This window comes from Pocillopora damicornis, chromosome 13 (genome assembly GCF_964200805.1).
Source record: "Pocillopora damicornis chromosome 13, jaPocDami1.2, whole genome shotgun sequence".
NCBI lineage: Eukaryota > Metazoa > Cnidaria > Anthozoa > Scleractinia > Pocilloporidae > Pocillopora > Pocillopora damicornis.
In genome coordinates, this window is record NC_142682.1 from 18,537,886 (window position 1) to 18,556,519 (window position 18,634).

Consider the following 18,634-nt stretch of genomic DNA (forward strand, 5'->3'; position numbering starts at 1 on the left):
ATTTCCGAAAAAAGACTCTTTGCTTTATAGAGGATGACGGAAGCTGTGAAGTTGAATTAATTTGCGCGAGAGCGATCAGCTGGCAGCATGGCGTGGGGGCTTTTCCCGCCATTTCTTATCTCAAACTAATTTTTACTGAAACTGGAAAACTTCCCCTCCACAAAGACGTTTATTTTGATCGAGCATTTTCCGTAGGCGGCCGCGTCATTCGCCAAACACGCAGCTCTCTAAGCCAACCAATTAGGTCGTAATCGATTGTTTTCCCGCGGCAAGTAAGCTTCTGTTGCGAGAACAACTGGCAACGTTTTTAACAAAGAAAAAAGTTTGACTTTACCGGTTATTAAATGTTCTTTACTCAACACTTTCTGTGTTCACTCCACTGTTTTAATGGTTCAGGTTTTAGTGTTTGAAAATATCTGCCCAAACGCGAGTAGAAAGTGAATAGTCTACCCGAAGGCACCGTCGCATGAGTTATCTTAGCCTCTGTCTTCAGTTTTCTAACACGTATCACATAAATTCGCCTCAGAAGCAATGCTTCCCAAATTTTTAAAAGATCCTCTTTTAAGAGACTGTTAAAGACACACATGAATGGCATTATTTACCAAACAGTTTCGGGCAGGAAAGGGAATGGCTTTTTTAAGTTCACTTAATAGATTCATGAATTTTGTATATAAAAACCTTTTTATAATTCTAAAGTCGTGACAGACGCGATAAAATGGGGTCGTAATTCTGTGATTTAACTTCGTTTGACACTGAACACTGCTTATGTTATTTATCTAAAAATTTAACGCAGAATAATATTTGTTCGTTTTTGAAAAAAAAAAATAGTATCCCATGATTTTTGTCTAGTTAGCTCTCGTTAACTTTTGCACCATTTACACTCCTACGACAAATTTTAGTCACCGAGAACCCAACCATTGAAACAAAAGAACTATCTTTTTCAATAGAATGCAGAATCTTATGAAACTCTAAGCGTGGATTGATTCAGATGCGCATATAACTTAGGATGAGAGCATAAAAGTTCATCAAAGCAATTCTCGTGTTAATGACCAGTAGAACACCTGTTTAACTTGACGGTGTTAAGAATAGAAAAGATGAGTCGAGGGAAGCAAAAATTTTTATTGATAGTGCTCGCAGGAAGGTGCGAAAACATTTGATAGTTTCCTAGCGTTAACTGGAAAGGAAAGCTGCCAATTCAGTAACAGATATTTCTGCGCTATTACACATGGCCAGAGAGATTTAGATTCAACAAGATTGGGGGTGGAATAATTAAGGTAACAGTGAAAATGGGTATTCAATATCTATGATAAAACATATACCCCCTTCCCCATTATGAACTCGTACGTGGGCAGGTTCCTAAACAAACCTCTAAATAGCAGAATTTATTTATTTGTTTTTTCTTAGGGGTTACGAAAGTGTCCACGGAATAAATTACCACTGTTTCGTTCCCATGGGTATCTCAGTGAGGAATTTGTGTCTAGTAAGGCTTAAAACAGCACTCGAGGCATGGAACGTGAGAAAGAAAACATTTACTTTTTAAGTTCCTGTTTCGCCGTACGTCACCCTTCATGGTCCACAAGTTCATGTTACCCTTTTGACGTGCATCATACTTGATTGGACGGCGGTTGATTTAGCCTTGCAAATGAGCATTGAATCATTTTAAACATTTTGAATAGTTATTAACACTCCACTGCCTTTCGCGATAAGTCAACTATCGGATCAAAAGCCTTCAGCCCTTCGAAGAAGGTTGACAATCGTTTCGGAGTGGAAGAAACACGACTGTACCATGGTGCATGTGGTACTGTTTGTGTTTTTAGTGAGTCTGAGCACAGGATATTGTGAGAGTGATAGAGATGGTGAAATATACACAAATACTTGGGCAGTTGAACTAGACTCACACGATGAAGAATTAGCGCATAGCATAGCGGAAAGTCTTGGATTTAAGAACGCAGGACCAATAGCGAACTTACCTGGATATTTCTCGTTTGTTCACGAAAGATCGGAGAGCCGCCAGAGACGAAGTAGTGAGCATCATACACAACCGCTATTAAATCACCCGCGCGTGAAGTGGGCTGAACAACAAACTCTACTATTTAGACACAAACGCGGCTTCAACACCTGGGATGAAGCGGTAATGCTTGTGCAACGCGCCGAGAGAAATCGCAGATATTTCAACGACCCGCAGTGGAAAAATCAATGGTATATGGGTCCGTTAGACGCTGCTGACACCAGAGGAAACCTAGGTGTTTTGTCTGCTTGGAGAATGGGGTACACAGGTAAAGGAATTGTGGTGAGTATTGTTGACGACGGGTTGGATCATACTCACCCGGACTTGAGTAAAAATTACGACGAGGCTGCGAGCTTAGACGTAAACAATAAAACTAGTGTTGGAGTCGATCATGATCCAACGCCAGATGATAGCAATCTTTCCAACGATCACGGAACAAAGTGCGCCGGGGAAGTCGCCGCCGAAGCGGATAATAATATTTGTGGTGTAGGAGTTGCATTCAACGCAAAAATTGGTGGTATACGAATGCTAGACGGAACCATTACGGACCAAATTGAGGCAGAAGCTCTGGGATACAACTGCGATTACATCGACATTTTTAGTGCATCTTGGGGGCCTAAAGATGACGGAAAAACATTTGGCAAACCCGAGAAACTTGGAAGCGGTGCTATGGAGAAGTGCATTCGAGAAGGAAGAGATGGTCAGTATACATTTACTCAATTTTCAAGTCGATGTAAAGATCAACAGTTATGAAACTGTTCGTTTATCTTTTCTGCGAGTGTTATAATTCTTTGCTGTGTTTTGTTAAAGCCAGGAAACAGGTGGCGTTTAATTAGATACGCGGGTTTGCTCACGAGTTGATTTTAAGTGAGACCGGTTGAATAATTATTTCAGGAGCTTTGATGACAAATACTAATATGTGCATGGGTAAGTGTTGTACAAAACGGTGACCTTGAGTTGTCACGACAATAGCGACATTAAGAAACAATGCATTTTACTTGCTAATCTAAATTTCCGTATAAACTGTTTTTATCTTGCGCTTTGTTCACGCAAAAATTCCAAGGAAACTGAAAGGCTTAAAATTTCGAGAGCTGTAACGAGTTGGCAGCTAATAACAAACGAATTAGAGAAACTGCTGAATAAAAATTGATGTAAAGAAGGGAGTCACCTTATTTTAATTTGGCAAAGATTTTAAGAAGATTAATGCGTAATATTTCAGACAAAGCCCTTATAAAATGACGGATAAGGAACTGCTTTATTTGAACAAGTTTTTTATTGGAGATGAACTTTGTTCGTTTGTCTCACGATAGAGAGACAACGCCAGATGAAGACTAGCAGTACTGCAGTCGAAACGTCGCGATCAACATCAAAAGTGACTCTATCGTGAGACAAACGAACAAAGATGACCTCAGTATCTTACACCACAATGAACAAAAAACATATTTTATTACAAGTTTTTTTATTAGTTCAAAACCGACAAAGAACAGCTGGTGTAATTGGAGTTTCAATTTCAAAAATCTAAAAGACACGAATGCTGTTGCTTAAATTTCCTTTCTGTGATCGACTTTCTGTATTTTTCTCTGACGTTTTTTTCGGCACCAAAAACAACCACGCTTTGTATTTTTCTACGAAAGGACGAGAGCTGTATTATTTCTTATCGTATTTTTGGAGTTTAATTGCGGTATTTGCAAATGAGGTTCGTGCACATGAAGTCCTTGTTGTTTTTTTCATTCACGGACTGACGAAGACTGTTTCTCTGTTTTTGCCAGGAGACAAAATAATCAAAGACGGCCAACCAGCGATGCAAAATGCTATCACCACAAAAATTTTTAAGGCTCCAGTTTGTTGATGCCTCAAGCGATTTCTCAATCAACCGTCTTGCAACGAAAGCATCTTTTATTATTTTCAAACCTTTTTGCAAAATGTACTAAGAGAAAGTGGTTTTGGAACTAAAGGAAAATTTAGTTTTCTGCTGGGCAGAAAGTTTCCTCGCCGTGACGAAAATATGCATTTTCCAGGTTTTTTTTTTCACTTAATGACTAAGCATTCTTTCCGAAGATTTTTTACGCCCAGAACAACGCTAAAATTGACACCTTTTTCCAAATAACTTGAATTTCGCCAGCCGTAATTGTACTCGACGCACAAATTGCTGTTCAAGGTAGCAGAATAAAAGAGAAAATTACCCAGGCTACTGTGGAACGGAAAATATTAACTGAAACCTAGAAAATGCTCCTATTCAACCTTTGATCTTTCCTTTTTTTTCTCACTTAGATTTAATTTCAGCTGGTGGATGTCTAGTCTCAAATGCATTTGTCTCACAGTGTAAAATGAACGTCGTCAGTTTATCATGCCAAATATAATTTCTATGTTTTTACCGATCACAAAAAGTCGATTTTTAAGAAAAAAAACGCTCTTCTCAATACAAAATAGATTCGACCATTTCTTTGGTCTTCCAGTCGGATTTCAGAACCCGCAAACGTTCTCACAATTGTGTTGCGAACTGCGTGCGCAAACTTGGACAGGCATGGCATGGAATTAAATGTTGTTAAGTACAGAACAGTTTTCTCTTTGCTTGAGCTTCCGAACTAGTTTGACGCGGGATAGGCTTGACGTTTGAGTTCATTTTAAGGACAAAATCAACCAAAAAAGACAATTTTTTTATATCCTGCTTGACTGTAAATTGAAGACAAACAAAACTTTAAATGCTATTGCCTTACATTTGTATGAATTTGTTCTAAGCATGAAAATTACCACAAAAGTGATGTTTGAAATTACCAGTAGCATGGTGGAAGAACCAACAGATATTAGTTTTCATAAAATAACTAAGCCGGATACTACGAACACCCTGATGGGTAAAAAACTTCTCGTTAGTTCACGGTTGCACCTTCGTAGCACTTTCGTAGCTGACGGTTTTCCTCGATGCTTCCCCCTCGGAAACCTGTTCTCATTTCGGAACGGATGATGTCCACGGACAAATACCCGTGCCTATTTTCGCGTCAAGTGAAGGTTATTATATATTATATATATTATAAAGCAAAATGGTTGCGGTTAGTCATCTTGGCAAATAACTTGCTATGATGTCTCACGATAAACTTTGCAGCCCGGATAGTTTCTGGAACGAGGAAATTTGATCATGTTACACCTATTCTTAAGCAGTTTCAGTGGCTGCCAATTATGAAACAACTTACTTAAATGGACTTGCACCTCCATATCTTTGTCAGAAGCTTAAAACCAGATAGGAAATGCACAACTGCAACACTAGGAATAGCGACCGCCTACATTTACCACTCTGTAGGACGGCTGCAGGTCAGCGCGCATTTACTTTCAGAGGCCAAAAGCTGTGGAATAGTCTCCCAGATGAGTTTAAAACAGCATTTTTAGGGGTATTTTTGGAAAACTAAGTTTTAGATATTTGACATTGTAAATTAATCTGAAAAGCCTCTTTGAGGAGATTAATAAAGTTATTATTATTATGCAATCCCTTCCGAAGAGGATCGAGACGTTTCGAATGCACTACATACTGTGAGTCTTCTTCACTCTTCAGGCGATAAGGTCTGCTAGATATGCGTCACCTCAGGAACTGTTATGCTAAGCTGTAATTGGATGATACAGGCGAACAGGCGATCATGTCGACTAGGCAATGTGTAAATAAAGTGTCTTGTCCAAGGAAAAGAGATGATGAGCCGGACTAGATCTCCGATCGGGACCTTTCCATCCGGGGACCTGTTCATTGATCTCTTAGCCACGTTCTCTTTGAATATGCAAAAACCAAGAGATTATGAACAGTTTATAATCTCATAGCAGAATAGAAAAAAAACACTTATAGAAATATGTTCTTTTTTTTTCAAGGGAAGGGAGTTTTGTATATCTGGGCCACTGGCAATGGTGGAGCCAGTTACGATGATTGTAGCTGCGACGGTTATACGTCAAGTATCTACACTCTGTCTATTGCCTCTGTGAGCGCCAGTGGATGCAAAACGTTTTACGACGAGAGCTGCCCCTCTACCATGGGCGTGGTCTTCACCGGGGATGTTGGTTTGCAGTGCAGTAAGCGAGAGTCCTACAGCCATCTTGTAACTACTTCTCTGTTTCACAAGTGTGTGACATCGTTTTCTGGGACATCTTGTGCGGCTCCCTTAGCAGCTGGAATCTTTGCGCTGGTTTTGGAGGCAAATCCTGACCTCACTTGGCGAGATATGCAACACTTGGTGGTTCAAACTGCGCGGAAAAATGAGCCTGACAGCCCTTCATGGAGCACGGTAAATCATCTTTCAGTTGTCCTAAGGCAGCGTCTCAGTAAGGAAGACTCGAACAACACTGAATTGTAACAGTTTTCCCGTTTCCTTCCAACGCAGATAAATAGATCCGTTCTTGTTATTTAATAGTCTCAGCAGTTAAACCTCAGAACCTGCTCACTTCCTGTCTTTTGTTGTCTTGCAGAATGGTGCTGGGCATAAATACAGTCGTTCCTATGGGTTTGGTGTATTAAATGCGGAAGATTTAATTAATGCAGGAAAGGAATGGGAACATGTCGGTACTCAGCTGAAATACACACTCCGCGGACTGTTGACACCTGACACAGCAACTTTACCATCCAAGGGAGAGGTGGAACTGAAGGTAAAAATGTTGTTTACTGAATTGATCGATCAATTCCAAGTCGCTTCTCATTTCCATGCCCTAACCTCATCATCTCTGATCACAAATAGCTCATCAATGACAACGAAGACATCGAAAAACTAGAACACGTTCAGTTCAACGTATCAATAGACCACCGTCGCCGGGGGGACCTGATGATCGATCTCATCTCGCCCAGCGGCACCACTTCGCGACTGCTGGCCAAGAGGCCAGGAGACGACGGAACACGATTAGCATACTGGCCTTTCATGACTGTGGAATTCTGGGACGAGAACCCTCGAGGCGAGTGGACCGTGAAAATCCGAGATGAGAAGGTAATAAAATGGTATATTTGTGGATGAAAACACGTGTGACTAAGCCACAATATTGGTTTTAGATCTACATCTGATTGGTTGAAAGGGCGGCGCGATTTTGCTAAGAGGAGGAAAACTTAGTAAGTAAGTAACTTTATTTCAACTCAGGTTGATGAGGCTGATTAAGGCCCCAAGCAGCACATGCTAATATACGGTGAAAAGTATAAGAAAATAACCAAAAAAACAATAATTTAGGATATCGAAAATAATCAGTTAATAACTAATTTTCTAACTACTTTTATTAAATGAGCAATTCTAACTCTTAAAATTATAACAGAGGGAGAAATCTCAGAAGACCGTGCATTACAAATGTAGCTCTCTTACAGCATTCTTAAATACCTTAAGAATTATCGTTGAGCGTGATTCATCTGGTAAAGAATTCCACACTTTGGAACCAATAAAAGGTGTAGATTTTAAGCCAAAGTTTGAAGTTTTCTTACGTGGGTTACGAGCTTGTTAGCGCCTCATAAGTTTTTCAGATTATTACGTACGACGAACAAGTCGCTTATATATTTCGGTAAAAAGACAATTCCAAAAAAATTAACTCTAACTTTGAATAACCTTTGACATTTAGTTTCAAATACATATATACAAAGAATTACGTTACAAATTGTTATCTTTTGTTTTATTTTCAGTCTGAAGACGACTACTCTCCAATACGCCACGACATATTTTTTGACGAAGGAGAATCCAGAGACGAACCGAGCATCGCAAATGATCTTTCCCATGGTCGCTTTAAGGAAGATTACATGAAGCTGTCAAAGCGATCGTATGAAAAACGTCACGAAAAGTTTCCTCAGCGGAGCGAAGACCAACCCAGTTTCCAGCGCGAGCTTACTCATGGACGGTTTAAGGAAGATTATATGAAGTCAGTAAAAGGACCAAGACAACCCATTAATGTAGCTTCTGACGAGTCGTCAATGTGTTCACATTCAAAGTCACTTCAAGGGCATATAGCTGGGTGCGTTAGAAATTGGTCTCTTGTTATGTATGGTACCGCCTGAATCTTATAATAGCGGGTCAAAGTAAAAATCTTCTAGAAGGGGATCGTCGTAGGGGATTCAGAGCCTGCAGAACCTGCAGAACGAGTTAAACTTTTTGTCGTTTTTCAGTCGAGTTAAAAGAACTCAAGGAAGCGCGTGGAAAACGCAAAAGCGAGTCGCGCTCACAAGTGACTCGCCCGGCCTTCCGCTCGCTTCAGTACGTCCGAAAAACGCACAAAAAGAGGGAAAATTGATGCTTGTTCTGCAGACTAGAGGGGTTGCCCCTTCATCTCTAAAGATATGATTAACATTTATCTACTGTAGCTGTAACTCTTCAAACTCCTGTCCAGGCTCTCTTCTTCGCGTTCCTTAGAGAGAGGCCTGGGCCGGGAGTCTTATACATTTCGTGCAGATTTGTTAGTATATCAAGATAATACCTTCTAGCCGATAAGTTTAGCTGTTCCCATCACCTTTTACTGAATTAGCTATCGATAGTGTATGGATAAGTTGTATGTTAATCACTTTCAGGCGGTAAAGGACTTAAAACGGAACGATAATCTCGAGGAGAGTTCCATTTGGTGTAAGGATCCTTTGTAATTTATCTTCTCGTCTTCTTGGGATGTTAAAATCAACGACCTATAATGTTTTTCAATAGTTCATGGATTGAAGTGAGAGCTTCATCGATATTAATATTCTAAGGTTTTACGTAAAACGATACTTTCCCTGCGTCGTATTTAAATAATTGTCAAATTATTGGATATGTTTGAGATTTACAATCATTACAGTAAGGCTAAATTATCCTTGGGAAAAAAAAAAACATTCGCGTATCGCTTAGCCGGATGTAGGAGGCGTCCTGTTTTCCATTTGAGTTATTTTTTTCACAGCGAAACTTAAGAAGGATTACTTTTATTTATGAATGCAAAGAAAAATTTAGCCTTCTCCAGGTATTAGACTTTCAATTTGGAACGAATAATTTTCATAATCGAAAAACGAGCTTTTCACGAAGGGTAAGGGGCTGGGTATTAAGGGGGGATGGATCATGGAGAGATTGATGTACCGGTTACTACAGGGAATGGGGAGGAGGGGAATTCTTATTTATTTGTGTGAATTGTTATACGTTGACGAAAGTCAATTGAAATTCAATTTTGTTTTTCGAAGGAACCTTTTCGCAATTAAAGGAGTAAATATTTATAGCTCTACCGCGCAAAGTTTTTGGGGAGGAGGGGAATTCTTATTTATTTGTGTGAAATGTTATACGTTGACGAAAGTCAATTGAAATTCAATTTTGTTTTTCGAAGGAACCTTTTCGCAATTAAAGGAGTAAATATTTATAGCTCTACCGCGCAAAGTTTTTAAGATAAAATCTTTTAAGTTAAAGTCTTCAGTGACTTAGTATTCGACTGATAATCTGAACTAAAACTGGTGATCCAAGGGACCCGGATTTTATTTTTTTTTTTATTGAGCCTGCTTCCATGAATTTCAATTTGCGTCTTTCATATTTTCAATATCAAAGAAACCCTGAATGCTATACTGTCAAATAAACAATCGTAGGACGAACCAAAAATTATATTTTCTTCTTTGAAGCTACACGTGGTAAACGGCAACTTTGTATTATGTATATTTAGAATTTTCTGTTAGTTAAAATGGGTATTATCAATTAGGTAAAATAAAACATCGTATTAATAATAGTTTAAAACTTCTGATTTTTTAAGGCATTCTCTGAGTCCTTGATTGATTGAAAGTAATGATTTTTTAATTGTGTTGCTCGTACGTTTTTTGTCTTCAACGGCATCGTTCTCGAGACTTTTGAAATTTATTTAAATCAAGATATGACGACGAGATTTCATTCGCGTCAAGTCCCAAATTTTGCATTGTGGAACACGTAAAATTTCCAGAAAGTTTAATGACCTTTCCCGTATTTGTTTTTGGACAAAATCTTATGTTCGAAGCTTATAATTTCTTTAAGCCTTGCTCGAGGAAAACTCTTTTCATGAAGCTGAACCTTCTGCCGGTCACCTGGACGTGTGGGCTTTATTTGGGTTCTGTGATCTGAATATCATTCATACACTGACAGATCCAGATGGAGGGTTAAGGGGTCTCTTTAAAATTTTATGAAACGCTTTTTAATTCTCAGTATAAAGAGGATCGTTTAAGCATCGATTATAGCGCGCATATTGATCTATTTTGCCCTTCAAGAAGCCGAATAGCAATCATTTTGAAGTTAATTCAGGGAAGAAACCGTTAGTTCGTCAATTAGTAGAGTTAGTACTTCGGCTATTGAAGCCAAATTTCTCTGAACTTCGTCTACCAGAAAAAGAGGCCTACCCGAAGAGAAAGATTCACGGTTTTGTTTTGCTTCAGTGCTCAGCTGTGGTTGATTGATAGATAGTTTGAAGTGATTGATTTCCTGGCTAAATGTGTCACAATGATTTGTGTGCGCTGAGAAAGGAAACTAAATTGTCCACGGTAAATACTGTTGCTTTTCGACCTTCTCCATCTCAGCAAAAATACCACGGATGCACACATGACCACAGTGGCAAACTGACGTGACAAGGCAGACATGTCGCAAAATCACAGGATGTACGTAGAATTCAGTGGCCTTTACGTTTCGAATGCCTCTATTTGCTAATTCTACTCCATGTTAAAATTTTTCGATTATTTCGAGTTTCTCAATCAAAATTTATCTAAATTTTTTTTTTACCTAATTTTCGGAAATGTACACGACACGACAGCGACGTGGGGCTTGTAGATAACAGAGCATTTCCTTACACGTCAATGGTTTTCTAAAGCTCAGTGATCTCAGTCTTCCATTTCAATTTTCTGGATTTATCCGTTGAAGCCTCGAGGAACTCCACTCGTGTACTTGAAAGTCAAGAAACGGTTTAGAACAAAAATATGCCTTAATTCAAGGCTAGCTTTATATATTACAAGTTTGATCTAAATGGAGAGGGGATGTTGGTGAAGCAGGGTAGTCCAAAGATATAACAATATCATTTTTCTTCTCGTAAGATATATTTTTTCAATTAGTTTCTGTTGTTGTCAGCTATATATTCCGTTATAAACCCCTCTTGAAAAAAGCTTAAAATAGTGACAATTTGGTTTTCTTATCACTAAACATTCTGTGGCTGAATGAGGAGAAAAGTAAGTCGGTTCACCGTGGCAAAATATTGGTAGATTTAGCTTCTCGGAAGAGACGAGTCATCTTTTTAACTACTTGGCTTACTCCTGTTCAGTTTGAGACTTTTATCAGATTCGGCGACAACTCTAGCATCAAGAAAAATGTATTATCATAAATCATGCCGTTGAAGCGGGCACCAGCTGACTCCATTATTTCGGCTTACACGCATTATCTAGCATCGTAAAAAAACTTGATTTACACACGTAAAGAGACTAAAGTTCCTTCATTAATCTGAAACTGGTTTTTAACAGTTTGAACGCAGTCCTCAATTCGCCCTTTTTCCACTAACGTGCGACGATTTTCGAAATCAATTTGAAAATTGATATAGTGTGGGATGACATTACCGCTTTGTTTCGTACCTCCTCTGTTTTACATGAAAAAGAAGACCATTGATGTTTTTGAAATTAACCTGACTTCCTACTCACGATAGCTTCAATTCATGTCTCGTATAAACATGAAAGTTCCTTCCTAAGTATTGAATACGCGACTTTTTTTTATCAGCTCGGTTGAAAAGGAGCACCTTTTCTCGAAGTTTTTGTTTTCCGTTTCTATTTATCGCCATCTTCACTCGCGTCGCGCAAAGATCAGCTCTTATCATTTTCACTTTCCTCGGGCATTGGTTGTGAGTGACAAACACGAACAACACACAGCTGCCCCTAACACTTCACAAATTGTGTTTTTTAGATTTCTTTTTTACTGAAATTGGAAAATTTTGTCAGTATTCTTACTCGAATAGTAAAATTACACCTTTTCCCTTCTTAAACTCAGGTAAGAGGAAATTAACAAATTTAAATTCACGAAGAAGATTGCTTCTATGTCAGATATTCCCTTTGATGATGATTTCGCAATTTTCTCAACAGCTGGGACCAAAGAAATATATTTTCAAATTTGAAGGAGAATGTAACAGGATATATTTTTTTCTCCTCTTACATAAAATTGACAGTGCTTAGCGCTTTTCTGGATCAACTTATCTAACTTTTGTAACGAGAGTAAAAACTCTTGCCAACCATTGTATTATTTGTTTTTTGCTCAAACTTTAAATACACGATTGCAGATTTATTTATTCAAGTGCTGTCTTCCCGTCTGCCTTGAAATAAAACTTTCTCGCTGATTAGCAATCCTGTGTCTCTTTATTTGCATTCTGTCGATTAATCTTCCGCGCTCTTAATATTTTTCTCTCCCTGCCAACCAATGAAATGTAGCGTAGCTTCCAACAATTTAAGAGGGGAGGGGATGTTGAAATACATCAATTTTAATATCGCACAAATTACCCATAAGTGCGACAAATTTAGAAATTTCAACGACATTTCTTAGCAAAAATACAAACATTAAGCTCAATTGCTAGAAAAGCTTTTAGACGTTGACGAATTATTGTATATATGTTGCAAAGGAAAAAGGCCACGGCTGTCCTACCCGGGATTATTTCCTGTTTCGGCTTTTGCGTAAGGGTGTTGAGAAAATTGACAGCCAGTCTGTATGATACCTTTCGGGCGCAGTGAGTATATTTAGCCGAAATTTCAACTGTGGTTACTACGATTGTTAGGAACGGAGAACTTTCTCCGTGGCGGAATCCTTTCCGATGATTCTTAGAAAACTTCTTTTCACGTCGCTACTATTTGTAGCAGTTTTGATTCTACCTGTCTTTCAGCATGAAATCGAAGAATTTCAAGATTATGAGCATCTCGGTGACCTCCGAGAAGACGATAGGCCTCTGTTCACAAATATCTGGGCGGTAGAATTAGACGAAGACGACTCCAACCTTGCTGACGAAATAGCGAGAAATTTTAATTTGAAACACAATGGTAGAATTGGTAGCTTGCCCCGTATTTTCAAGTTCATGCACGAAGGAACAAGCGCTCGTTTGAAGCGACGAGCGACAGAGAGAACTCGTCAACTCAACGATCATCCAAGGATCGTATGGGCCGAACAACAGCGCGTTCTAGAACGAAACAAGCGAGACTTCTTGCCAGAGAGTTACCTAAGAGAACGAGAATTAGAGAGAAAATACCGAGAACAGCGATACAAGAGAATATTTAATGATCCTGGATGGGAAAGGCAATGGTATTTGGTGAACTGGGGTCAAAATGATGAACATTTAGTCGGAGCTGATATAGGGGTACTCGATGTTTGGCGTCGCGGTATAACAGGTAAAGGGGTTGTTGTCAGCATTCTTGACGATGGTTTAGATCACACACATCCCGATTTGAAAAGAAACTATGATCCACACGCAAGTAAAGACCTAAATGACGATGATGACGATCCATTTCCGAACGACAGCGATCCGTATAACGCGCACGGTACGAAATGCGCTGGGGAAGTAGGCGCTCAAGAAGATAACAACGAATGCGGAGTCGGAGTAGCTTTTAACGTCAATCTTGGCGGAATTCGAATGCTCGACGGTACGGCAACAGATTTATTGGAAGCAAGCGCTTTAGGCTTTCGACGTGATTACATCGATATTTACAGTAATTGTTGGGGGCCGAAAGACGACGGAAAAACTTTTGGCAGGCCAGGACCGTTGGGGAGGCAAGCGTTTGAAGATGGAGCTAAGTACGGTCGCGGAGGTAAGCTAAACTAATTTGGCAACAGCCATGTAAACTTAATTTTCCTACATAAAGATGATTCATTAGTTCTTGTCAACGTCCATAGGAAGAAATATTTTACTTAAAAGATTTTACGAGGCAAATCAAGTTAATGTTTTTCATGTAAAATAAATCAACTTTAGATCGCTTGTGTCAGATTTAGTATTCAGAAAGTTGAATGCATGATCGTCATTAATTATTTAAACCTGTGAGCCAGGTTTTGTTTTGATTATCACAGAAACTAGATTTATTATATAGGAATGGATTTTTTTCGATTGAATATTTTTTTGCTGTATTTTCTGACAGAATTTTCATATGGCTCTCTTTTCAACTTAAAATTTAAGGATTTATATTTTTCTTTCTACTATTATTCCGTATTTTATATTCCGGAGGTTCACTAAGTATGCGTGGGTGTCTAAAAGTTCTCTTGACGTATGTTATTTCGTAGATCTCCCACTCGCATTAAAATCGTTCACAGCTTTTCTATTGTACACAAAAGGAAATAAGGAAGGAAACCTTCGTTTGTCATTACAAATTAAATTAAGAACGACATTGTTTTGATATTGCCAATGCTCTTCGCTGAAAATGAGAGTGAAAATTAAGGGGTTATCATCAAGAATCATTATTGCTGTATTATCGAACCTGTATCGAGGCTCAATATTCGAAACCTTTTTTTTTCGTTAAAGAGTTTTCTACTTTAAAGGTTAGCTGATGCTTTTAAAACCACAGCAAAATGTTTTACCATAGATGTTTTCTAAGAATTATTTTCCTTACACAACAGCTGCAGGCCCTTGTACTGTTAACATAAATACACTGATAGAAAAAGAATTGAAAATCACAGGGCTCATTGCTGGCAGAAATGCTTTAGTTCTTAGTTACTGTTTTGTAATGGGTAAAACAACACAGCTCTAAATAAAGCACTCATTGTCTTAGAGTGAATGAAATTCAGCCAATGCATTTTTTAACTTTTGACCGCTGAGCTTAAATGAAGCCATCACAAATTGGTAGTGATAATTAAGTTTACTGATCTGACAGCATGTCAGCTTGAAACACAAAATGGAAAACTTCCCTTTCCACACAGCTGTGTCTATCTATTTAATGCTTATGGGAAAACTACATTTTGTTTTTTCTTCAAGCCTCCTTTTTTATTTTGATACTTTCCTTGCTGTTTCAACCAGCAGAAGATAATATAAATTAAGAGTGCCTAATCAATTGGAAATTGAGGACTGTCCAGAGTGAGAAGGTTGTAAGTGAGATTGTCTTCAGGTTTTAACCCTCTAAGCCCTAAGGGTGATAAGCATCTAATTTCTCCTTGCAATATCACTACTAAGTCAGAAGTTAGGGTCATGAGAATAAAGGAAATGATCACCAACTAAAGGGGCTCTTGATTGTTGAACAAATTCTCCTTGTCCGTGCCTTAGGAAATGTATAGAGAACAGTTTGGAGAATATGCATACTGATGTTAGGGTGTAAATGGTTTTTGTAGTCGGCTGCCACTATAAAGCAAGTGTCTGACAGTGCAAACACTTCCCTGTTTTTACTATGAAGAAATCCTCAAATACCCCATCACTATAATAGGAATACCTGAAAATGTTTATTATTTCTCTCCAGGGAAAGGAAGTATATTTGTTTGGGCCACTGGTAATGGAGGTCTTGCTGATGATGATTGTAATGCAGATGGCTACACATCTAGTATCTATACGATATCTATTGGAGCCGTCAGTCGATATGGCCTCTCCACTTACTATGATGAACAGTGTTCATCTACAATGGCAGTAACCTACACAGGAGACACTCACCGGGGTGGCTCCAGTGAAGCTGACTTAGTCACCACTGATCTTAAGCATAAGTGCACCACAAGGTTCCGTGGCACTTCATCAGCTGCTCCACTGGCTTCAGGTATCTTTGCTTTGGTTCTGGAAGCAAACCAAAATCTGACCTGGCGTGATCTTCAACACATTGTTGTGAAAACAGCATTGAAGACCAGTCCAAAAGATGAAGGATGGGTTGAGAATGCCGCAGGTTTGTTGGTGAATCACAAGTTTGGATTTGGTCGTCTTAATGCTGCCAAGATGGTGAGTGAAGCAGTGAATTGGATGCCAGTTGTGGAACAGCAGAATTGTTCAGTAAATGGCCCTATAAAGGATCCGTATATTCCAATTCGAGGTACTCTGGAGTTAAGCCTCAACACAGATGCATGTGACATCCAGAAACTAGAGCACGTACAGGTCACTGTCAGCTTCAGATTATCCAAGGCATTCCGTGGTGATATCAGCATTGATCTCACCTCCCCAGGAAAAATGACAAGTCAGTTACTTTCTGTTCGCCGCAATGACAAGGACACATTTGGACTGAATGACTGGGCTTTCATGACTGTGCACTTCTGGGACGAGTCCCCTAAAGGAACATGGATCCTAAGATTCCACCACGACAAGAAGTCTTCAAGTGCACCATCAAAACCAGATGTTGAGGAAAGGGAGAAGGTTCTTATACAACATGACCTGTTGAAAGCACGCCGGGATGAGATCATGGATGACTACGACAGCTATCATGATGAGATACATCATGGCCGGTTTGGAAAAGATTACATGCGTGATCAAGTGTTCCCAGTCACTGAAGACGAGGGTGATCTAGATAGTTTATTGCAACAGGAGGATGAAGGCTCTGATTCAGCCGAAGGATATGCAGGCACAGTGTCAAAATGGGTGTTAACACTCTATGGAACCAGTGATTAATGTTACACAGAGAAATTTTTTTCCTACTCAAAAAAGTTTATTTTATCAAGTGACTGAGTATATTGCAACTATTACTAATAGTCTTTCTTGGTTCAAATTAGGTGTGTTTGGGGTGTGGTTAATTTATTTCTTGCAAGGTATTAGTTTGTGTAAAGTTGGGGATTGTTTTAGTGGTTTATAGAGACTCTAATTTTTTGGAAAAACAAAGTTCATTTTATTATTTATATAAAAAAAAATTATTTTGATACCATATAATGACTTAAATGGTTGATTTGAATTTTTCAGTTGGTTTGCCTCCAGCTTAATTGTGGCAGAGCACATCTCGTGAATTTGTACAACAAATATGTTGGAGTCAATATATTATCAAAACATTGAATTATGTTAATTAAAATTGTCAGAGATTCCTCTGCAATTATTTGTTTGTTCCAGGGTTTGTGATCCTGGAGAAAAAATTGAGAAGAGAAATACTCACTCTGCAGTTTGTAAATAAATTTGCTGTACTAACGAATATAATTTAACACAAAATTACTAACTTATAAGTAAATGCTTATGTTATTCTCATTAACATATTAACTAACTGCCTTGTAAATAAACCTCTTAAGTATGTTATCAGGTTTAAGGTAATTAGTGGTAATTATTTTATTTCTGTTGTTATTATTTGCAATTTAGTGTAGACCTGATGCAGGCTTTCTCTGAAATGCTGTGGCCCAATTGGTGAAGCTGTGATCCCATTCCAGCCTGCTTTGCCACCTTGCTGGTCTCTAGCCACTTTACCAGTAGTGCTGCAGCATAAATGCAAGCTTACTTGCTTGCTTAATATAGTAAACTTCAAAGTGCAGATATTTTTATGAGCTAATTCTAATAATCACATCACAGAAACATAATCATTCTAAACAACACTAACAAGGAAAATAATCAGCTTACAACATAACATTGAAAGTGTACTCCTTTAACAATGCTAAGTGTATGATTCAAACAAGGAAAAACAAATTTATGTTTAAAATTCATTGTAATGGCATCCTAATTTTGAGGAGGAATGAAAGACTGAGGTTTAGTTCTGCATCCTCTGCTAAGTGGTGCATTAAATTGACAGAAGACCGGATATGGCTACGAATGTTTTCCCAGATGCTTGAGTGGGTAACAAAATAACACATTTCTAATTTAATTTGGCATTCAAATTGTCACAATCTAAGGCATTCTTGAAAAAAGCCCTAAGTGACCTCTCACACACCTCTAGATTCCCCTTTCAACTTTTCCAATGTTCCCCATGTGAAACATAGGGAGAAGTTCATGTTTCATCAAGGGTTACTCAGGGCTTTATTCCAGATGCCCTTATGTTTATCGTAATGGGTGGTAAAGGGCTAAAATAGAAAATAAAAGTAGTAAATAATAGCATTCCAGCACCAGATGAAACTTTTATTTTGTGACATTCTTCAATATGCTACTATGTTGAATCCTTCTAAAGGTATTAACATGATGTAATGTACTCAGTTATGAAATAGTAGCAATAAAATGAAATCACATCACTGCATTCCTGTGCTGCAGTTTCATATTAGAGTAAACCTGGTAGGATAGTGATTCTATGGTTTCTTTGAAGTACAGTCAAACAGTCTCTGTAAAAATCAGTCTGTAATGTTGTGGGGTAAAGAGCAGTGATAATACATTTACTTTAACATCGCAACACCCACTGTGCCACAATGGCCAGGCTACTAAAGTGTGTCCTAAATACACCATACTCTCCATATAGTTCTCTTTACATTTCCTAAGGTGTTGAGAATGAGAATTTGTGTAACAATCAAGGGCCTTCTTTAGTTGGTGATCATTTCCTTCTTTCACTAGACCTTAACCCTTTAACTCCGAAGATCTCATTAGTAATTCTCCTTACTGTCTGCCATATAGTTCTTGTGATGTTTGTTTGGAGAATTTGGTATTGGATCATCTTATATTCCCTTAATTTATATTTTTCTTTATTCTCATCACTTGTCTGCTTGATATTGTATTGATATCATGAGGAGAAATTCGGTCTTGGTCACTTGTGGGAGTTAAAGGGTTGAGGTTTCAATCAGGGATGATATTGTAAGGAGAAAGTAGATGCGAGTCACTCTTTGGGGTTAAAAGGGTTTGAATCGCCTCCAGACATCAGCTGAGTTTCATGCAATG

At 38.5% G+C, this 18,634-nt stretch overlaps 2 protein-coding genes across 3 annotated transcripts; both read left to right on the top strand.

The window, feature by feature from the left end:
- Positions 1-613: 613 nt before the first annotated feature.
- On the top strand, positions 614-9,667 carry LOC113670665 (PC3-like endoprotease variant B). 2 transcript variants are annotated; one of them, XM_089192399.1, is made up of 6 exons: positions 1,113-1,274; positions 1,405-2,708; positions 5,858-6,267; positions 6,449-6,625; positions 6,715-6,957; positions 7,632-9,667. In XM_089192399.1, exons 2-6 carry the CDS (start codon positions 1,787-1,789, stop codon positions 7,998-8,000), a joined length of 2,121 nt encoding a protein of 706 aa, XP_089048525.1. In that variant the 5' UTR covers positions 1,113-1,274; positions 1,405-1,786; the 3' UTR covers positions 8,001-9,667. The 2 variants fall into 2 exon arrangements, with proteins under 2 accessions (XP_027042642.2, XP_089048525.1); XM_027186841.2 differs by having other exon boundaries at positions 614-2,708.
- A 2,780-nt stretch (positions 9,668-12,447) lies between these two features.
- On the top strand, positions 12,448-18,005 carry LOC113670666 (PC3-like endoprotease variant B). Its single transcript, XM_027186842.2, has 2 exons — positions 12,448-13,721; positions 15,351-18,005. The coding sequence occupies exons 1-2, from the start codon at positions 12,737-12,739 to the stop codon at positions 16,472-16,474; spliced, it is 2,109 nt and encodes a 702-aa protein (XP_027042643.2). The 5' UTR covers positions 12,448-12,736; the 3' UTR covers positions 16,475-18,005.
- Positions 18,006-18,634: the final 629 nt, after the last annotated feature.

Bases quoted from the DNA above. Each gene is read 5' to 3' on its own strand.
- LOC113670665 (XM_027186841.2), top strand. From the start codon at position 1,787: ATGGTGCATGTGGTACTGTTTGTGTTTTTAGTGAGTCTGAGCACAGGA. The intron at 6,268-6,448 runs GTAAATCATCTT...GTTGTCTTGCAG, and splicing joins ACAGCCCTTCATGGAGCACG to AATGGTGCTGGGCATAAATA. The intron at 6,958-7,631 runs GTAATAAAATGG...TTTTATTTTCAG, and splicing joins TGAAAATCCGAGATGAGAAG to TCTGAAGACGACTACTCTCC.
- LOC113670666 (XM_027186842.2), top strand. From the start codon at position 12,737: ATGATTCTTAGAAAACTTCTTTTCACGTCGCTACTATTTGTAGCAGTT. The intron at 13,722-15,350 runs GTAAGCTAAACT...ATTTCTCTCCAG, and splicing joins AGCTAAGTACGGTCGCGGAG to GGAAAGGAAGTATATTTGTT.